The 22,472-nt window shown below is 41.5% G+C and overlaps 1 protein-coding gene across 1 annotated transcript in view; it reads left to right on the top strand.

Moving 5' to 3' along the window:
- SMS (spermine synthase) overlaps positions 1 to 22,472 on the top strand; it is a 51,065-nt gene that overhangs the window by 23,348 nt on the left and 5,245 nt on the right. The window contains exons 3-9 of the mRNA XM_021079653.1: positions 635 to 725; positions 1,238 to 1,302; positions 6,513 to 6,688; positions 7,617 to 7,771; positions 8,208 to 8,297; positions 18,433 to 18,547; positions 19,769 to 19,848. Coding sequence (XP_020935312.1) covers positions 635 to 725; positions 1,238 to 1,302; positions 6,513 to 6,688; positions 7,617 to 7,771; positions 8,208 to 8,297; positions 18,433 to 18,547; positions 19,769 to 19,848 — 772 coding nt within the window. The remainder of the gene's footprint in view (positions 1 to 634; positions 726 to 1,237; positions 1,303 to 6,512; positions 6,689 to 7,616; positions 7,772 to 8,207; positions 8,298 to 18,432; positions 18,548 to 19,768; positions 19,849 to 22,472) is intronic.

Genomic DNA, 22,472 nt, shown 5'->3' on the forward strand with positions numbered 1-22,472 from the left:
AAGTAAAAACCAAAAAGAAACTTTTTTTTTTTTTTTTTTTTGGCTACACCCACGGTGTGCAGAAGTTCCTGGGCCAGGGGTCCAGCCCATGCTACAGCAGTGACAAGGCCAGATCCTTAACCCTCTAAGCCACAAGGGAACTCCATTAAAAACCATATTTAATCTGCAGACTTTACAGAACATGCCACAGGCCCCGAACTCATTGAATTAAACCACCACTTGCTTGCAATCAGAAAAACAGGGCTTTGTTTTGAACTCAGAGGGTAACTGGGAGAACCCAGTTTGGCTCTTCCCTATCCTCCGTTCCTTTTAAGGAGGGATTAGTACACCTGGCAAATCACTGCTGTCAAACCTTCTTAAAAATCAGATTGACAGGACTTGCAGCTGAATCACTTTCTGGGCCCAGGACCCTGGTTTGAAAACCATAGCATTTGATGTGCCTCTCTAAAATCTAAAGGATTGGCACTTCTGCTTTCATGAAGAGGCCCTGGTAAGAAAGCAACGGGGTTAATTTAATTATGTAATTTAGGGAAAAGAAGAGTGGTGGGTTTGCCTTTTAACTGGGTTGGTGTCTTTTTTTCTTTTGAGTGTCGTAGTACAATGCCTAACCTTAAAATGATGTTTTCTTCTGTAGCTTTGCCAATTTGAGAATTTATCCACATGGATTGGTGTTGCTGGACCTTCAGAGTTACGACGGTGATGCACAAGGCAAAGAAGTTGACAGTGTCAGTTTTCCACTTGAATTTACTCAAGTATTTGAGCATCCCCAAAACCGCTCAGTTTCCTGATAATATTATTTTCACCTAATTGCTGACTCTCTAGTTGACTTCATTTTAAACTTGCCTCCTTTCAGATAAGTGATTTTTTGTTCCTCAGTAGTTTTTTTAGGAACCTGGCTGTCATCTTTCCCTTGAGTGCTTGAGTACTGAATAATGATGTTACTTTTCCACTGGAGGGAATGTAAACCTTTAATCAGGATGGTATATCTGCAGTATCCTTGAGCTGCCCCCTTTCCCATTATTTTGCTGGTACCTTAGGCTGAAGTGAGGGCTAGCTGGCATGGGGGTGTGGAATTGGGGCAGGCCTGCGGGCTGCTGTAGGGATTGGCGAGGACAAGGGTATTTGGGTGTCTGCCAGGATCAGCTCTCTCAACATGACCTCAACCTCCCGGTCTGTAATTTAGCTATTCTACTCAGCTCTTTGGATAAGCCCATTGGTTTCTTTTCTTTAATTGTAGCTTTTGAACAAAGTAGAAGAAAGAATGAAAGAACTGAGTCAGGACAGTACTGAGCGAGTGAAGCGGTAAGTCCACACCTGAATCCTTTTATATTTGGTTAATAGATAAAATAACCGGAAGGGTGGTGTTATCCGTGAGCAGTGTCTGCCTAAGACGTGGAAGAGATCACAGTCTACTTCTGCTTCTGGCCACTGGTAGACTGAGGTACTGGGCCCTTCACACCAAAGCTTCCTTTGGTGTATATGAGAGATGCTGGATGAAATGCAAGACAGGCAGAAAGGAGATGTACACCGATTCCTAGGGACTGGAACTATCTAACGCAGAGACCCAGGTGGGGCTGGCACCTCGGGGGGAAGCTAGAATAGTCCTCCCCGACCCTGTCCAGGAAAGAAAAGGTCCGCTCTTTCCTCTGAGTTCTGGGCCCCAGAGTGGAATGAAGCAGTTGTAGGAGATTTGGACTGGATGATAGAAAATTTGCCTCAGTGCTGAGCCGACTTTGCAAAGTACTAGGCGTCTCAAGTACTAGGCCTCTCGGAGGCCACCCACCTTGAGCAGCCCCTAGTAGGTGTTTTTCAAATGATAATGAAGGCAGTTGAGCTTTTGTTGAGGAGTGCAGCCCTTATGCCCCCTTTGACTATTTAAAACAAATAAAAAACTGTTCAGTTCCCCAGTCTCACCTCACGTCCACAGCTAATGGCTAGTGACTGCCATGTTGGACAGCCAGTGGTGTCAGATGTTAAAAGAGCTTGTGGAGAATTAACAGTTGAGGCATTTATAGGGAGGGATAGTAGTCTGGTAGGTCTTGGGAGTTAAGAATGGGAATTAATCTTGCTTGCAGAGCAAGTAATTCTGAGCACTTTGCTCTTGTCCTGCCTCAGTGGCTCCTTATCAGGTCCCCAAAAGTAGGCCTGTCCCTTGGTCATAAAGGCGAACACACAGACGCAGAAACAAAGTGACTTTACTAAGGTCAGGCCATCCATCAGCATATGGATGTTCCCATATGCTGATGGATGGCTTCTCCAGTTGGGGTACTTTCCACAGGAGGGAATCCTTAATGGTAGTTTAAGGAAATTTAAGTACTTAATGGCTCATCCTGCTAAATTTGATCAGCCTAGAGGAAAGCCCCAGGGCAGATGTAAGATAATGGGAGTTAACCTCCAACTTGGATGCAAAGCGGGAAACTGCCCGGAAAGAGAGCTTGACACCTTGTAGAATTTGGCCACTGGATTGAAATCAGTCAGAGCACTCAGACTTGTTGACTCCATTTAAGTTCAGTTTAGGAGTCCTCCAGCCCTTCTCCATCCTTAAAGAACTCATCCACACCCACTCTCCTTTCTGGAATTTCCCTCATTTCCTGCTTGCAAAATTTTCCTAATCTTGCTTAATCCATCTGAATGGAACGGGTACCCTCTGTGTCTTCAATTCAGTGATAATGAATTGGCCAACATCAAAATGCCTAATTTTTTTTTTAAATTGGTCTGGTTTTTATCAGGGTTACTTCTAGGAGTGAGTAAATGGATGGAATGTATTGATGGGCTTCAGCACTCCTGAGAAGCCTGGTTCCTTTGTGGTTTTGGTATGGGAGTTTTCCAACTGAGAGTGCAGTTACACTTGAGATTCTCAGTTCAAAACACAGGCCCTGTTTTTCCTTGTCACTGTTTTCGCATCTTTTCTTAAAATCTGGGCGGAGGGGGCAGGAAATTGTTGGGAATACTTTGTTGTTTGCCTTTTGTTTTTGGTCTCAAAAGGGCAAGAAATGGTGCCACTTTTCCGTCTGGGGAATGGCATTGTTAGAGATTGAATCATTAACAAATGACTCAGTAACATTATCTAAAATGGTGTACTCCCCTGTGGCTGATGAATTAAATCTGAATTTTCAATGAAGAAGCTGTGGGCTTTATTAGAAAATTAGTTGTCATATCTTTTCATTAAAAAAAAAAAAAGGGAAGAGGAAAACAAGCTCACATCAGTTATATTGAAAAGAAAAATTCCTGGAATGTACAGTGTACTCAAGGCCCAAGGATGTGTTCTACCTTCTTTCTGTGATCTGTTTGCAAATTTTTAGCAGTGAAGTTCAAAATGAAGGTTGTGTAGGGCCCCAGAATATCTTCCTAGCGCATTCCAGAGAGATGGACGTGTTAGATTGAGTACTTCATCAAGATCATGGCTTCCCCATCCTTAAAGATCCTTGGTGCTTTGTATGTCATTAAAAACCATTGTGGAGTTCCCATCGTGGCTCAGTAGAAACGAATCTGACTGGCATCCATAAGGATGCAGGTTTGATTCCTGGCCTCACTCAGTGGGTTAAGGATCTGGCGTTGCCATGAGCTGTGGTGTAGGTCGCAGACATGACTTGGATCTGGTGTGGCTGTGGCATAGGCTGGCAGCTGCAGCTCCGATTCGACCAGTAGCTTGGGAACTTCCATATGCTGTGATTGCGGCCCTAAAAAAGACAAAAAAGAAAATATTGTGTTGGAGTGGAGGAAAGAGCTTTTTACCTGCACCCAAGGCACCATTGACACGACTGAGAATGGGGGCTCTGTTCATTGGGTTTTTGCATAGTTGAGTAATTGCCTATTGCTGGCTGGCTGTCAACCAAGGGGTGGGTCTACCCCTGAAAGCTGTGAGTTGATGTTTGTCATTTTCATCCAGTGTCACAGGTGGCTGGCTCATGTTCTCACCTCATTCTACCCACCACCCATCAGCCAGCTGTGGGAAAGTCTTCCCCCAAGTCTTATTTGCCTGCTCTCAGGGGTTGTCCTGATTGGGCGCCACATTTTACAAGAAAAACCTCTGGTGTGTCTAATTCAGCAGCTGAATTTGTTTGCCTAAAAGAGGAAGTGGTTAAGTCAGGAGAAGTTAGGATTAAATGAGTGTTTATGGGGGATTTGCTTTGTAAATTCAGTGCTTTTTACAGATGTTAGTATTTCCTCATAGAAGCCTTGTTAACCTGTGACAGGTTCAGACTGCTCTCCTTGATCACCTCTTTCTAAGAGTACAAAGATTCATTAGAGCAAGTTAGAGGCAGCCTATCCTAGCATTTTCGGTACTGGGGGTGGGTTTCCTTTGAGCCCCACTGTATTTGCGGACATAGGACTTGTATTCAGTTGTGTGCAGTGAGTTCTGGCTTTCTCTGTCATATAGTGTCCTCTGCTGGTAGTTTCTAGTACACTCACTCTATCTAGAATACTCAGTCTGTACAAAAACAACTGAATGAGAAAATCATCAGTTTGCAGCCACTCAAAATAGTGGTTTAAGCAGGAATCTTCTAGAGCCAGAGCAGTTGGTGAAGGTGTGTTGGGAGATTAGAACCCAGTTTCCCAGAACTGCCCCATACTCTGCCTAGTAATTTCAGAGAGAAAAAAGGTACCTTTGCAGTGGAGGGATGGCATAGGCATCAGCTTCAACCATGTGGTCATGGAATTCCCACTGTGGTGCAGCGGGCTAAGTATCCAGCATTGTCTCTGCAGAGGTGCAGGTTCAATCCCCAGCCCGATGTGGGTTAAGGTTCTGGGTTGCCACAGTTGTGATGTAAGTCACAGCTACAGCTTGTATTGATCCCTGGGCCGGGGAACTTGAATATGCTGTTGGTGTGGCTAAAAAAAAAAAAAAAAGAAAGAAAAAAAACCCCACATGGTCATGTTTAGCATCACAAGTAATAGGACAGGCCCACATCTTGTGCCCCTTACATGGTGCTTGTATAAGATGTGCCAACTTTTTTTTTTTGTCTTTTCAGGGCCTCACCTGTGACATATGGAGGTTCCCAGGCTAGGGGTCCAATTGGAGCTACAGCTGCTGGCCTACACCACAGCAACACAGGATCCGAGGTGCATTTGCGACCTACACCACAGCTCACGGCATCACCAGATCCTTAACCCACTGAGCGAGGCCAGGGATCGAACCCGTGTCCTCATGAATGCTAGTCGGGTTCGTTTCTGCTGTGCCGCGACGGGAACTCCAAGATGTGCCAACTTGACTCTAATGAAGAGATCTTCAGGCAAACCTGCTTGAGAGGTTTTCTGAAGAACACCTGGTGTGATCTTGCCTGAGATGTAAATGTCATGAAACACATGGGGAAGGGATGACAATGACAGTGGACCATTTTAAATGAGGTTAAAAAAGGGAAAAAGCAAAATAGGGTGTATGATTCTTCGTGCAAAAGTAGAATAGCTGTGAGGGAGATTAATCGTTGCCGTTACACACTTGAACATGGATTCTGTGTGTGTGGATGATGGTAATGGTATTCCATTCACGTGCAGTTACGTGGATATGCTTGCTAGTAGCTATTTGGTTATGTAGGCAGTCTTAGGAGATTACTGCTGGATTATTTGGGGGTGAAATGGGATGTCTGCAATGGCTGTTTTCTCCAGTTTTTTATTAGGGAAAATTTAAAGCATGCCAGAAAGGTTTTTTTTTTTTTAATTTTTTTTAAATTGCCACTGCCACAGCGTATTGAAGTTGACAAGGCTGGGATTGAATCCAAGCCTCAGCTGTGACCTCCACCACACATGCAGCACTGCGGGATCCTTTAACCCACTCTGTTGGATCAGACATGCACCTTCCCAGTGACCTGAGCTGCTGCAGTGGGATTCTTAACCCACTGCACCACAGCAGGAACTTTTTTTTTTCAGTCTTTTGTCTTTTTAGGGCTGCACCCGCAGCATACGGAGATTCCCAGGTTAGGCTAAGGGTCTTATCAGAGCTACAGTGGCCAGCCTATACCACAGCAACACTGGATCCACACCGAGTCTGAGACCTCTTCCACAGCTCACGGCAACACCAGATCCTTAACCCACTGAGCGAGCCCAGGGATGGAACCTGCAACCTCATGGTTCCCAGTCTGATTCGTTTCTACTGTACCATGATGGAAACTCCAGCAGGAACTTTTTGGAAAAAAAATATTATAGTTGATTTACAGTGTTGTGTCAGTTTATGCTGTATAGCAGTGGCTCAGTCGTACGTATGTATACATTCTTTTTTTTTTGATGCATTCCATCATGGTCTATATGGTCTATCATGGGAGACTGGATACAGTTCCCTGTGCTGGACCTTATTGTCTATCCATTCTAAATGTAATGCTTTGCATCTTCTGACCCCAAACTCCCTGTAAATTCTTAATCCACAATAGTCTTGAAATTCGCTAGTGGCCTTCTTACTGTCTGCCTGGGGTCATGTGGCTCCTGCACATTTTTGGTTGCAGGTCCTCTTTTAAGGCAGCCTTAGCCTAAGCAGCCTTTCTTGTAAGGTTCATTCCTGATTTCATCTTTTTTTCCAGATTACCACCCATCGTTCGAGGAGGGGCCATCGACAGATACTGGCCCACTGCCGATGGCCGCCTGGTGGAGTACGACATAGATGAGGTGGTATATGATGAAGACTCGCCTTACCAGAACATTAAAATTTTACACTCGAAACAGTTTGGAAATATCCTCATCCTCAGTGGGGATGTTAGTAAGTATTCTCTCCTTACCCCAATTGTGTAACAAAGTGACAATGTGTTAGATTGTGTTTTCCTGACAGATAACCACCATTGGTGGATGTGTCCAGGTTTGTCCTTGGCACAGCTGTTTTTTTTTTTTTAATTTTTTAATTCTTTAAAATATTTACATTGGATTAACCTGTGACTTGTCTGGGCTTTCATGTTGTGTAGTAGGGCCATGAAAACCTTGTCTTGATACTGTTTTCTTAGTGATTACTATTTGGATTTTATTTCAAAAGAAAACATAGTTGCTTATTGAAGAAGTCTTTGTTATGGGAAATTTCAAACCTAGGTAGAGAAAACAGTATGATGAACCCACATGTCCTCAACATTGAGTGTCAACAGTGATCAACTCCTGGCCAGTCTTATTAACCCTAAACTCTGGATCACTTTTCTCCCCCTCATACTGTTTTGTAGCAACTCTGATTTCATAGTTCATCTGGAAACATGTAATTGCTTTTTAATCATATCAGAACCATCTAAAGACTAAATTTTCTTGCCACTGACTAAATTTTTATGTATATAATCTATATATATGTAACATATTGGGTGTTAGATGAATAGGGTTAAAGTCTACAATCCCCTCATCCCGCCACAAAAAACCCTCTTTATATTATTGTTGGCAGGTTTTAAAGACTGAAAATGAAAAATTCTGAATTTTCTAGATTCCTGTACTTTTTTTTTTTTTTTGTCATGCCCATGGCACATGGAAGTTCCTGGGCTAGGGCTAGGGATCAATCTCATGCCACAGCAGCTGCCCAAGCCACTGCAGTGGCAACGCAGGATCCTTAACCTGCTCTGCCGCAAGAGAACACTCATCAAGCGATTTCTGGTATGGTAAGTCAGGTGGTATGTGGCTTTGGTTAGAGTCACCATTTTGAATCTGTTTCTCCTCCCTAGATTTGGCGGAAAGTGATTTGGCATACACCCGGGCCATCATGGGCAGCGGCAAAGAAGATTACACTGGCAAAGATGTACTGATTCTGGGAGGTGGAGATGGGGGCATATTATGTGAAATAGTCAAACTAAAACCAAAGATGGTCACTATGGTAGAGATATCCTTTGCTGTATAAGAGATGGAGTTTAGTGGGCTGCTGCTTTTTTTTTTTTTTTAAGACCCCAGTTAATGTTATGAGGGAAATGTGTTATAAAGAGTATCTTGAACAAGCATTTCGACTTAGTACCAATAGCCTTTTTATGTAGCCTCCAACAAAGAAGCAGAATTGAGAATTAAAGAGCAAGTGACCTTTGTACCTTGTCTACCGCTCGGAAGTTGCTAAAATGATTTCTTCATTAGAAGAAAATAGAGCTCCTTTTGAGTGTCCTTGGTGCACAAATGGGGTCATTGTCTCATTCATCATTTTTTAAACAGGGTACAAAATTAGTGTTAAAAATGTGATGTTCATCATAACCTTTTTTAAAAGTATTGTATTTCAGAATTCTTGGATACATTGAAATCTAAGGTAAATTTCTCCTTAACCTACTTTGAACATTGACCAAATGGTGATTGACGGATGTAAGAAATACATGAGAAAAACGTGTGGTGACGTCTTAGACAATCTTAAAGGAGACTGCTATCAGGTAATTATGTTTACCAGCTAAAGTTTTTATTAAATCAGCTGATAGGTTGTTGATCAGAAGTGTGTATTCTTAAAACAGCTTTAAGTATAATTGGTTAAAAAGATAAGCAAGAGGATAGATCATACTTTATGGGAGGAAAAATTTTCCTTCTATCCTTCTCGTGCTTGCCTAAGAGCCCCGGAATAAAAGATTAACAAGAGGGAAAATGAGCTCATTAACTCCTGTGTATATGGGAGATACACAGGAAAATGAGTAACTCAGAGAGGTAGGTTTAGAATTGAGGCTTGAATATTATCTTAATACAGAAAGGGGGATCTAGGTGTCTTGAGGGGAGAACAAATGACTTGGGGAAAAAAATGAACAGGGCCCTTAGAAGAACAGAGAAATAGGATGACGGTTTGTGACAAAGGTTATCTGAGTGTGGTGTCAGCCTCTTCTTCTGTGATAAGAGGCCATCTTCCCTGGTTGAATCCCTCAGGGAGGGGATCTGTGACTATTGAGTTGCTTTTGGGGGATCTGTCTTTGGGCAGATAAAGGGTAGTTCAGAGAGAGCCTCCCTGCATTTGCAGTTTTTTAAGTGCCTACCGCTCAAAATACTCAATAGGCCAAAGTGCCATGTTTTGAGGTAGCCTGTTTTCTGCTCTCCTTTATTCTCTTCATGTGAGCTATGTATTTGTATTCAGGAAAGGTATGTACAATAATAAAAACTGTCAACTCCAGACTTTGAATTTAATAACATTAATTCATTCTTAGATAAAAGACGTACCTTTTTATGACCTGGCAACCACCACGTTTTGTCTCATTAGCCTGAGTCTGTCTGTGTCTGGCTCTTTCAGAGGGAATTCAGGTATTTAATTGGAAGGTGTAGATGATTCAAATGTTTGATGTAGGAATAATTGCTTTTTGCGAAGCAAATTAGTTTCTGTCCTGAATTCTACTTGGCTTGTAAGTTGACCAGTCATTACAGTTCGTAGAATACAGTTTGTGTTGTATTTTGAGGGTGTGTATGTTTGGTGCCCATACCTACATTACTTGGTAGAGCAAGATAACTAAGCCAATACCTGCTTTATTTGACCAGAATCCTAAATGTGTATCTCTAGTTTTATAAACAGTTTAGATGAGTGCTTTAATTTGTTAAGTAAATTAGTTTACTCCATGTTCTCTAGTGGGTGTGCATCCAAATTTGATTTCGTGGTATGCTGGTGTTAATTTTTTTAAGCTGTGAGAGGAATTATATCTACATAAAATGCAGTTGTGATAGTTTTATGGGCAAAAGGGAAAGAAAGATAAATGTTTCATGTATATTATTGGAAAGTTCAAAAAGTGAGGGAGGACCCAGCAGTTCCACTCCTGGGTATTTGAAGAAAGTAGAAACACTAGCTCAAAAAGATGGAAACACCCCCATGTTCATTGCAGCATTATTTTTACAATAGCCAAGATAGGGAAGCAGCCTAACTGTCCATCAACAGATGAATGAATAAAGATGTGGTATATATACACAATGGAATGAAACTCAGCCATAAAGAAAAAAAAGAAACCCTGACAGTTGCAACAACATGGATGGACCTTTGCAACAACATGGATGGACCTTGAGGATATTATTTATGCTAAGTGAGATAAGTCAGACGGGGAAAAAATACTGTACTGTATGATTTCACTCATATAGAATCTCAAAACAGTTTTTTGAAGTAAATGAACCAAACCAAATAAAAATATATAGATAGAACAGAATAGTGCTTCCCAGAGAGGAAGGGGAGGGGCGTGAGATGGGTAAAGGGGATCAACTGCATGGTGATGGATGGAAGCCACATAGATAGATAGATAGGTTTTTTGGCCTTGCCCATGGCATGTGGAAGTTCCTGGGCCAGGAATCCAACTTACACCGCAGCAGTGACAACACCAGGTTCTTCACTGCTAGATCACTAGGGAACTCTGGAAGCTAGACTTTTGTGAACATACTGTAGTATACACAGAAGTGTATACACAGTGCTGTACACATGAAAAGAGGAATTTAGGTTCTTCAGAGCATGAGTTTTTACAGTGATCCCAAAATTAACGTTTTTTGCAGATGTTTGCATTGTTAGACCCTTTGCCTGAAGTGTTTTAACATTTAAGCCTCATATCTCTATCACATGGCTGTTGTTCCTATTTTATAAATGAAGACATTAAGTTTACAGAATTTAAGACAATTTATTCAGGTTATAGGGTACGTTTAGGGGAATGTTTCAAATTTATGTCTCCCTGCCTCTTTATGTTGACGTCTCTAAATAGATTAAGGAAAAACCAGAACTGCAATCCCAAACCTCTGCAGTACTGTGGGGTTGTAGACTGTTGTATAGAGACTGGATATGGAGAGAAATGTGAAGATTTACTAACTGCCCTAGTAAACAACTGCTCAACTTGTGAGTCCATCTGAAGGCACAGCACAAAATGCACATAGCTGGTGACATAGACAGTGAGACATTTTACAGAAGGGGAAGTATTTTAAGTGGCTTGGCTCTTGAGGAAGTTTGGTGCCCTAGTGCGTTTGCCTTGCCACCCTCCCGGCTTTCAGGAGTAGAATAGCCACCAGGGGGAGTCTGGAAAATTTTTCCGAGGCTGATAATTTTCTTGGCGCTCTAAAGAGGTGAGGGCTCCTGGTCTGTGGGACAACAGTAGGCAAGCCCATTAGCTGTTACCATTAAAAAAAAAAAAAAAAAAAAAGCCTCCTTGCAACTGTTTATCATTTGAAAAACATAATTAGTCCATCAAGCTTTTTTAGAAAGTAGAAAATGTTCCAAAGCACTCCCCATTCCTTTTATAATGATAGAATAATTTTAATGGTAAAATCATTTTGGTAGTACAGAAAGAAAAGTTGAATTCATGATAACTTGGCATAGTTAAAAGATAAAGGCAGGCTAAAACCTTTTCCTTATTTTATTTTACTTTTTTGTTTTTTTAGGGCCTCATTCGTGGCTTATGGAAGTTCCCAGGATAGGGGTCAAATCAGAGATGTAGCTGCCAGCCTATACCACAGCCACAGCAATGCCAGGTCCAAGTCGCATCTGCAGCCTACACCACAGCTCACAGTAATGCCAGATCCTTAACCCACTGAGCAAGGCCAGGGATTGAACCCGTGTCCTTACAGATGCTAGTCGGGTTTGATAACTGCTGAGCCATGACAGGAACTCCTTTTTCCTTACTCTAAATGCAAAAGTTTGACTGGAAATTTAGGATGGGTTGGAAATCCCGTTCAAAATAATGACCAGTTAAACCTAGGAATAAATTTAAGAAGACTGGTATTGAGACTGTTAAGAATTACGTTAATATCTTCCTGAAAGACAGCAGTTGAAGTGTGAAATATGTGGAGAGACAAGTTCTTTCTTAGATGAAAATAACAGTCCCCGAGGGGGTTTTTAGAATTAGAACATATGATTTTGACATTCACTTATAACCATAAATATCTAAGATTAGCTAAGAAAAAATGTAATAATCACAGTGACGGGAGATTGGCCTTCTTAATAATTTAGTGTGAAGTGTGGTGAGCAAATGGAAGTATGATGGCAACACAGAGACTTAACCACACCCAAGTATATGTGTACACACCAAGGTAACATAAGGTCTTGAGGTGTTTTTGGTTTGGAAAAGGAGATTTAGTTAATTTAATGAATATTGACATAATGGGTTGTCTCTCTCAAGAGAACAAAAATAACCCTACAGACCATAGGAAAATTAATTCTGGGTGGCTTAAGCTCTCAATACCAAAACAAATACATTTAGGAAAATGTACAGTACTTCACCTTGGAGTTGGGAAAACTTTTAATGAAAGATAAACTCAGAAACTAATGGTAGCATAATACCAGCAACAGAGCCAAAAGACTGAAAGTACTGGCAACAAACATGGTAAGGGAGTTAATCCCTTTAATAACAGAAAGAGCCCTTACGCAAATCTTTAAAAACTAAAAGGTGTAGTAAAAGAGTAAGAACTGGTGTTGGTAGAACCCAAGTTTGTGTGCCCAGTGCACTGTGAGGCCAAACTAACCAAAATGGAATTCAGGGTGGCGAATACTTCATTGCAAAGGGCAAGCAAAGAGAACAGGCAGTTGATACTCTTAAAACCCAACCTCCCTGATGATTTTTGGAGAGGTGTTTTTATAGGCAAAATTTGGGGACAGGGAGCTACAGGGTGTGAAACCCTCCTCTAATTGGTTAGTAATGAGGTAGCAGGATGCTATTTTGGGAATGTTAGTCATCAGCCTTCTGTTTCCATCCAGTCTGGATTCCACGTGCTTATGCTCAGCCTGAGGTTAACCTCCTGTACGTGTATCAGGTTGTTAGGCTGAGAGACACAGAAGGGCTTTTTTTCCTAAGAAGGCCCTGCAGAGCCCTGCTCACTTTTATTCCCCTCCTTAATACTTCTCAGTATTGATGGGAATAGGTGTGGGACAAGAAAGGAAGTACGGTTTTGGATAGAGAGGTTAATTTAAACTAAATTTGGTAGAGGGACCCAGCCTTTGGTTAGTGGGGACTTCAGTTTGATTTTCCACTCCTGTTTGGACCTTCTCCAAATCTTTGAGGAAACGGGGTGATGTCCACCCTGGCTACTTTCTACCGAAACGGGGCAAAGTCCTGCCTTAACTTGAGGAACGGACACTGAGTTGGAATAGGCTCAGAGGTGTGCTGATGGGGAAACATTTTATAGACTATCTGTTTTGTTAATTATACCGAGTGGTAACCCAAGCACCGTGTATGTGCTTTTAGTAGTAGACTTAAAGCAAGAAATGAACTGTCCTGTAGGAGTAGTTATACCCTGACAACTTCACTAGGAAATTTTCCTTTTATCCTGAACATTGGGGGCAAGCAGTGTTCGGTTAACACAGGAGCTTTCAGTTTTGATAGGGCCTGGTTACAGGTTGTGGGACATCTGATCTTCATCTAAAGACATATCTGAAGTTCCTGACAGCAGTCTAAGCTACAGAAACAAACTCTCTCTTGAATAATTCAGTTAAACTTTATAATTAGGTAACAACAGAGAACTATCTGGGAAGTGAGTCTGAGGCAGTAAATATAGACCTCAACAGAACTAGAATTTAGTATTGAAACAATCTTTTTCTCTCTAATATTAGCTCCATTTTTAACAAAATATAGCCAAATTGAGAATTTGTTTGAAAAAGTCTGATTTTAATAAACTTGGCCCGATTATTTTCATTAGTGTAATTGATCATACGGACTCCTTTAAGTTAGGTGTTGCAACTTTTCATAAGGAATCCCAGACTGAACTGTGGAAAAGCCTTTCAAGGCCAGGAAAGCCATGCCAAGGGCTTGCCGCAGATTCCACTTGACGTATCTATAGATTTGGGTGACTTCCCCTCTTCTAGATGTCTCCAAAATAAGGTTCTTGCACTTGTCTGGAGGTGACCTTCCTTGACTTGATAAGGCTACTGGGAAATCTGAGTTTCCGATTTCTGGAGGGCTCAGGTAGAGAAAAAAAAAAATGAATGTTTCAATTCTACTTGCAGCAATTTGGTAAATTAACACTTCTATATGCCATAATTAGCTTGAGGGAAAGGGTTTCCTTATATCTGGAAAACACAGATTAAAACCACTAATATTTTTTAAAATTTTATTTTGCTTTTTAGGGCTGTACCTGTGGCATTTGGAAGTTCCCAGGCTACGACGAAGCGGAGCAGCAGCTGCTGGCCTATACCACAGCCACAGCAACGTGGGATCTGAGCCTTGTCTGTGACCTACACCACAGCTCATGGCAACACCGGGTCCTTAACCCACTGAGCGAGGCCAGGGATCGAACTTGCATCCTCGTGGATACTAGTCAGATTCGTTTCCACTGCTCCAGAGCAGGAACTCCCTAAAAACCACCAATATTTTAGACAAAACCCATAAAAATAACAATATTCACCAGTTAACTCAGTAATCCTTTCAGTTACCAGTTTTTATGAAGCCAGCCAGCAGGTTTTTCTGTTAGGATTCTTGAATTGCTTACCCAGTTCAGGGATATGATCTGGAATTTTCTAAGAGATTTATACATGTAAAAAAGTCCTTCTTGAAGATGAAGCGCTTTCGCAAAAACATGAGAAAAAAACTGTGAGTGACAAAACTTAAAAGATACAGTTAAGCAACTGAGCCCAATGTAATTGACAGAAAACTTGGTTATAATAACTAGACTTATGACTAACATTTTATCACGACACACTAGAGTTATAGACATTCTGTATCATTTTTAAAATATCTCTAATAGCAACATTTTCCCATAAAGTATGACCCGAGAAGGCTTATCACTCATTGGGCAATGCTTCCCCTGTATAATTTAACCTACCGAATTGTCCTAGTTAATATAATCTCTGAGACGCCTCAGAGTTGCTCTGTTGTATTCCAAAGTGAGCTGAAGATCAAAGGAACTTAAATTAGAATTTTATGTTTGGGAATTTTATCGAAAATATTAAAAGTTTCAGAACACCTGGTGAAGTAAGGTCATAGGTTACTGTGAAACAGTACCCTTTCACCTGACCTAAGGGACAGTAAAAGATGTCAAGGGCAGATGCAAAAAGTTACACCTGGAGCTCTCAAAAGACAACCTCACAGTCTATTATCAAAGCAGTTCAGCACTTGAAGAAAACTTTGTTTCCCAGCAGAGGGAGAAAACCAAAGTCCAACTTTGAATCAGCCTTTTTTTTTTCCGGTCATCCCTGTGACATGTGGAGGTTCCCAGGCCAGGGATTGAACTGGAGCCACAGCACCAACCCAAGCTGCTGCAGTGACAATGCCAGAAGAATTTGGTGCAGTGGGTTAAGGATCTGGCATTGTCACTGCAGTGGCCAAGGTCGCTGCTGTGGCACAGATTTGATCCCTGGCGGGAGAACTTCCATCTGACACTGGTGTGGCCAAAAAAAAAAAAAGTTGGGGCAGGGAAATGGGATCATTTTTATGCTATGGTATCAAAGTGAGCCTTTTGGAAACGGTTTGGCTGTTATCTTGGGTGTGTGCATGACGTCTCAGTACAAGTCTCAAACTTCTTCTCTTTGTAGTTTTGACCCTTATTAAGGAGGTCTTGCTAACTTGAATGCTGATTCAAGTTCACCTGGAAGTGAGGCATGTGAATGTGAGTGACGTGTATGACTATTGTTTATTATTACTGTTTTAAACTGAATTGGGGAGTTCCTGTCGTGGCGCAGTGGTTAACGAATCCGACTAGGAACCATGAGGTTGCGGGTTCGGTCCCTGCCCTTGCTCAGTGGGCTAACGATCCGGCGTTGCCGTGAGCTGTGGTGTAGGTTGCAGACGCGGCTCGGATCCCGCGTTGCTGTGGCTCTGGCGTAGGCCGGTGGCTACAGCTCAGATTCAACCCCTAGCCTGGGAACCTCCATATGCCGCGGGAGCGGCCCAAGAAATAGCAACAACAACAACAAGACAAAAAGACAAAAAAAAAAAAACAAAAAAAAAACAACTGAATTGGCTCTTTAGAAACTGAAAAATGGCCATGATGGGGCTCTCCTGACTTCCCAAACTGGTTTTTGCAGGTGCAGTTAGAAGCTAGCTAGCTTTCTAGAAGAAAAGGGCATTTCTCTCCCTGTGCTTTGAAGATGAAAGTGATCTACCTGGGCTCTTAGGAACTCAAATCATCTATGATCCCTGAGGCTGGAGGGGAAAGAGGCCTTTTAAACTTGAGCAGGAAAACTCTGAGGATCCCGGTGTCTATATAGATGTGTGTCTAGGTGTACCTTGTAAATAGGAAGTGTCTCAGCCTCCAAATGGCATTGCCAAGATGGGTTTATGGGAGAGCCCTATTTAACTGGCTTAAAAGAAATTAAGCACTAAGATAAAATTCTCAGAAATAGAAAAAAAATTGGTCAAAATGAATATCAGGTTCATGTGATATGGGCAGTATTCACTATTAAATTAATAGCTGGTATTAAAGCTAGTCTAAGTTTGTTGGTTTGATGAATATAGACACATCTTTTTTTTTTTTCTTTTTGCCTTTTCGGCTGCACCCATGACAACACTGAATTCTTAACCCTGTGTCACAAGAGAACTCCCCTGTCCCTTTTATAATCTTTAGCCTTCTGGTTCCACGTGCTTGTGCTCAGCCAGAAGTCACCATCCTCCACCTGGGTGGGGGCCTTCCTTCAGTTTCAATGGCGTTGCTCAGTTTCACCCTCCCTCTTTTCTTTGATACTCCTCAGACTCCCCCTCTTTTCTTTGATACGTCTCAGGGGAACAGGTGTGGGACAAGAAAGGGAATAAAGGTTTGGCTAGAGAGGTTAATCAAACTCGCTAGATGCGCTCAGCTTTATGGGGACTCGGTTTCACTGGTACTTCTCAGAAGTTGAAGGTCAAATAGCCTGCACACCTACAGCAAGATGCTCACCTCTGTTGGTGGCTGTGATGTTCTTAATGAAAAATCAGCAAAGGACTTGACAAAGTCCAGGAACAGGGACAACATCCAGTACTGAGAAGCATGCAAGGACACAGGTGCTCACATGCACTGCTGATCGGAGCAAGGGCTGCCTTCAAAACTAAAAATGAAAGTCCACATGCCTTTTGTCTTGGCAACCCGATGTTTGAGTCACCTATAAAAGGAGGTTTACCGTGGCTGTGTTTGTAGAGACCAAGGCTTGAAGATGTTAAGAGTTCAGCATTCTTAGTGGACTGATAACATTTTTAAGAAACATCAGTACCTGTAGTGGTGCTAGGTGAAAGTTTCCAAGTTGATGTGTGCGATCCTGGTTTTAAAAAAGACAACAAGCATTTGTGTTTCTGTGTGGGTAAGTGCTCACAAGACTCTATCTAAGCACAGGGGAAAATGGAACATATAAAGCAGGATTGATAATGTGAATTGAAGGCAGCTGGGATGTTTGTGCTTTCTCGATCTTTTTTGGTTGCACTTGATACATTCAATGAAGGAAGTTATAAAACAGGATGGTGAGTTCCCGTTGTGGCTCAGCAGTTAATGAACCCGACTAGCATCCATGAGGACTCGGGTTCTATCCCTGTCCTCAGTGGGTTGAGGATCTGGCGTTGTTGTGAGTTGTGGTGTAGGTCACAGACACAGCTCGGATCCTGTATTGCTGTGGCTGTGGCGTAGGCTGGTGGCTATAGCTCGAACTGGACCCCTACTAGCTAGGAGGTTCCAAGGCTAGGGGTCAAATGAGAGCTGGCACTGCCAACGTACACCACAGCTACAGCTACGCCAGATCTGAACCACATCTGTGACCTACACCACAGCTCACAGCAACTCCAGATCCTCAACCTACTGAGCGAGGCCAGGGATCGAACCCACAACCTCATGTTCCTAGTTGGATTCGTTTCCACTGCGCCACGACGGGAACTCTACATGTCAAATTTTTTTTTTTTTACACGAACATGTCTTTTAATTTTTTTCTAGTTATAAAATACAAGAATAACTTCTTTCCAGGGAGTCATCTACAGCTAGATGGGTCTCCAGCATATAGCTTCAGTACTTTGGAGATACGGCAAACCCCAAACTTAACCTCCTGTATCTACTGTAAAGGAACTGTATGAGAATTCCAGCTCTTACTTGCTATACTCTGCTCCGTAATAACTCTGTGATTGTGGGAGCTGGTGTATACTACATGGCTTTATTAGCAGCGGTACTTGAAGGGTTAGACGAAATTGAAAAACTGTAGGTTAATAGTTTGAGGTAGGATGGAAAAATATCTATTAAAGTTTTTAGAAAGTAAAAAAAAAATCAGTAGACAGCAGAGTTATTCAGTGCTTAGTATAAAAGAAAAAAGAATAAAATAAATAACAATAAGAGAAGCCATAATAGATTAAAGTATAAACTGGGTTTTTAGGTCTAGGTATACTTCTTGGCCCGGTTTCTTACTGGGTACCTTTGAGTAAGCTTGATGACCTTTTTTGTTCATTTCTCCATTTGTAAAGTGGGGGTGCCCCTGTGCCTGGGGCAGAGTTGTGTAGGTTAGATGAGCAGGCATGTGAAGTGCACGGTAAGCCCTGGATTTAGCTCTCAGCAGGCATGGGTGGAAGTCAGGGTTGTTCATTTGGCAGGTGCTGTGGATCTCAGGCCCCTTGTGCCTGCCTGTCCCCCTTCCTTGTACAAGTGTTGAATTACTTCCATGTGTGTTGGTTTACCCACATCTATTCGTGTTCCCTCTGGAAGGTTCTAATAGAAGACTGCATTCCAGTACTGAAGAGGTACGCCAAAGAAGGGAGAGAGTTTGATTATGTGATTAATGATTTGACAGCCGTTCCAATCTCCACATCTCCGGAAGAAGGTAGATTCTGTTTTCTGTTTTTAACCAATGTACTTGATCATGGAATTTATTTTCTTGGCACTAGGTGAGAGTGAAAGATCTTAAGAGCTTCTTTAGGAGGAGTTCCCGTCGTGGCACAGCGGAAACGAATCTGACTAGCATCCATGAGGATGCAGGTTCCATCCCTGGGGAACTTCCCTATGCTGCAGGTGCAGCCCTAAAAAGAAAAAGAAAAAAAAGACTGTCTAGTGAAGTTCCTTCATTTATTAAAAGTAGTTAAATTGAGGGGTTCCCGTTGTGGTGCAGCAGAAATGAATCCAACCAGGAACCTTGGCGGTCCCTGGTTGCTGTGAGCTGTGGTGTGGGTTACAGACTCGGCTTGGATCCTGCACTGCTGTGGCTGTGGCATAGGCCAGCAGCTGTAGCTCTGATGAGACCCCTAGCCGGGGAACCTCCATATGCCTCTGGTATGGCCCTAAAAAGCCAAAAAGGCAGGAAAAAAAAAAGAAGTTAAACTGAGGCTCATGGTGGAAAGATGGCTGGATTTGGCTTTGGTCAAACCCTGTTCTGTCACTAAATGAGCAAAATTAACTCTTTTGAAACACACATGAAATAAAATGACTCGTAATCATACCATTGAGACATTAGCATGTTTGCTAATTTATTTACATGATGTAGTTTTTTTTTTTTTTTTTAAACCTGTGCCACGATAACATGGTGACCTTTCTAAGCAATACCACAGGCAATCTCCCTTCTCAGACCACATACTTGAAATCACTGCTAGCTTAGGATTTCAGTGGTAATGTTTTTTCAATTACCTCTTCCTCCTGGTGGATTTCCAGGCTGGGTTCCCACATGAAGACCCTTGCTGACCGTCTTGGTTTCTCCCTTGGGATGTTGCTTTCCCCCTTACTTAAAGCTCTTATCTTTCAGATTTCAAGCACTGCCTTTGGTTCAAATCTTCATGGGTATTGTGAGAGCAGTGCTACCACATACGTGCACATTTGCTCTTGATTTGGTTTGTATATGTGTGTATGTGCATGTGTGTGTAAGACACAAAATAGATGACCATATATTACTATTCACAAATAAGCCCTGGAATATTGAGCCTTAAGCTCATGGCTATTTCTTTTCTTTTTTTTTTTTTGTGGTATCATTGAATATTAATGTGAATATTTGACTTCAGATGATTCTGATGCATGTAATCCCATATTTATAAAACTTATTTTTTTTAACATCCAGATTCCACGTGGGAGTTTCTCAGACTGATTCTTGACCTCTCAATGAAAGTATTGAAACAGGATGGAAAATATTTTACACAGGTATAGGCTACTTAGCTGTTTTTTTTTCCCCAAAAAACTCTCAATAAGAATTTTATATTTTGTGCTTCAAACAACCAAAATACCTAGAGAGATACTGACATAAAGACTAATGGTAGCATTAACTATGTAGTTACTTGTAAAATTAAGACTTAATGAAGGTTAGGATGAGTATAGGATGTAATGGCTAAGCACTCTGACAATGTAGGAATGGTACAAGGACCAAAAATTATGGCAAGTGAGGGCGAGTGGACAAGCATGTGCAGGATCTTGGATGTATTTTCAGTAATAAATATGGGCAGTGATGGTATTAATATCACTATTCTGAGGTAATATTTGTAATGTGGCATAAAGCATTTGAGCAGTTAGGCAGATTAATTCTATCATGCCCAGCATTCTCAGTATAAAAGAAAGTAGTTGAAGGTGTAATATAGAAGTAGATAAATAAAGCCTCAACTGTACTGAAAAAAAGAATTTTATATGTTGAAATTTGAATGTGTTTTCTTGAAACTTAAATCTGTTAAGGATAGAACGGCATAATTAGATTATGTTCTCTCAAACAGTAAGTTTGTACATAGCTGACCCGTCATCTTTAGGAAATTCTGCTGTTGGGGAGTTCTGTTGTGTCCTGTTACCAAAACTGTTAGCAAATTTGGGTTTGGCTGTAGTATGAGCTGCTGCCACCAGATGGAGACACAGACCATGATTTTTTTTTTCCCCCCTCTTCATTGTCTGGGAGGTTTCTTAACACAGTGTAAGATTTTTTTTTTTTTTTTTTATTGTGTAACATAGGAAAAAATAATTTAAGTCAATACATTTTTAAGGAATTTCACATGTTCTAATTCTTCCACTGCCAGTCACTGTAGTTTCTCCATTGTTTTAAGTCATAATCCTCAAGACAGCCCTTTCAAGCAGAATTCTTGTTCAATCCACAGTTGTCATGTCAGGCAGTCCACAGTTCTGTTAGTTAAGCTTCTTTGATCTACAGTGGAACATGGACACACTTGAAAATTCCCCACCTGTAATCTTTGGGATTCTAGGGTATTCTTAGTGGAAAAGCCATCAACATAAATTTCAGAAAACTGCTTTGGCTGTAGTATGAGCTGCTGCCACGAGATGGAAGCAAATTGTGTTTTCCTCATTTTCTAGAAAGCTTGAAGTTAGTATTTTTGACCCTTAACATTTTGAGAATGACAGCAAAAGCAGCTAATTGACCATCAATGTCTTGGTACAAAAATCTCTTGATTCACAAGCAGAAGATAAACACTTAGCATTGTACTCTGGTCCCTGTAATTTTTGAGTATTTTCAGGAGAATTCTACCTCCCCCTCAACTCCCCCCCCCCCAAGTATTAGTATATTTAAATGTCAAGAACTGCTAGAAAGGTCCAAACTTTATTCTCCCCCAGGATGAAATTAACACCCTGCCCCTGGGAGGCATTTTTAATGCAGGCCACAGTTTGTGAGACATTTGAGATCAGAGAGTCAAAATGCCCAGGACAACTTGATTTAGTTTCCAGCCCATTTTGTTTGCTTTCTTCTCTGCCTGTATGCAAGACCCCCACATGTGGCCATTTCCTACCTCGCCCTTGGTGAAGTATGAAGCTTTAAGGGGAACAGACAACTGTCTGTGAGGGGACTTTTTTTTTTTTTTAAACAACTGATGTTTAAGAATGATTTTTTAAAAACACATTTTAGAATTGACTTTTTAAAAGCCAGGGGTCTGTAAACCACAGGCCAGTTTGCACCTACTGCCTGTTTTTGCTATTTTCTTGGCACACAGCCATGCCTGTTCAGTAGTGTGTCTGTGGCTACTTTAGGGCTCCATCTGCAGTATGGGGTACTCATGATGAAGACTGCATGATCTGCAAAGCCTGAAGTATTGCCTGTCTGGCCCTTGACAGAAGTTTGCTGACCACTGGTTTATAGGAACTCTGTAAAAGTGGGCTTATTCTTGTAAAAGCAACCCAAATTCAGTGAGTTGGGTTTTTCATGAGTGACTATTTCTTAAGCAGAACATGTATTGATAGAATTTGGTTCTTTCTATGTTTCTGCACGTAGAAATCTCAGGGAGCTTAATTAAGTTAGGGAAGAATGTGAGGCTCTGGCATCTTTAACCAAAAGAGACTGAAAACAGTTTGGATCTACTGCAGACTAGTCAGTTAATAGTAGACAACAGGTGCAGTCAGGAACCAAGTGTGACTATTTTCTTTTGTTGTGAATATTTGCCTGGTTGACTTGACTGCATTCTTGGAGAACTGCTTTCTAAGTATAGACAACTAAAAGAAATGCTTATTCGACTGATCATCACCACCCATTCATAAATAGTGATCATCAGGCCTTGGCCAATTGCTTCTGCCAACCAGCTTTTACTAAACATGGCATTAAATACGCAAAGCTGTGCTGATTTCTAAGAATTGTCCAAAAGATGTATTAGAACGTTTTTCCCAACCCTGTGTTCATTACAGTTGGAACCTCAAGGTGATCTCATTTTATGATACCCAGGAATCCTGCAGTATGTTGGGTAGTTGTGTGTGCCATGTGGACCAAATGGATATAGGTTTTGAAGAAGCAGTAGTTGAGTTTGACTTGGCAACTTGAGTTTGAGTTGACGTCATTGCCACAGTGT

This window comes from Sus scrofa, chromosome X (genome assembly GCF_000003025.6).
Source record: "Sus scrofa isolate TJ Tabasco breed Duroc chromosome X, Sscrofa11.1, whole genome shotgun sequence".
NCBI lineage: Eukaryota > Metazoa > Chordata > Mammalia > Artiodactyla > Suidae > Sus > Sus scrofa.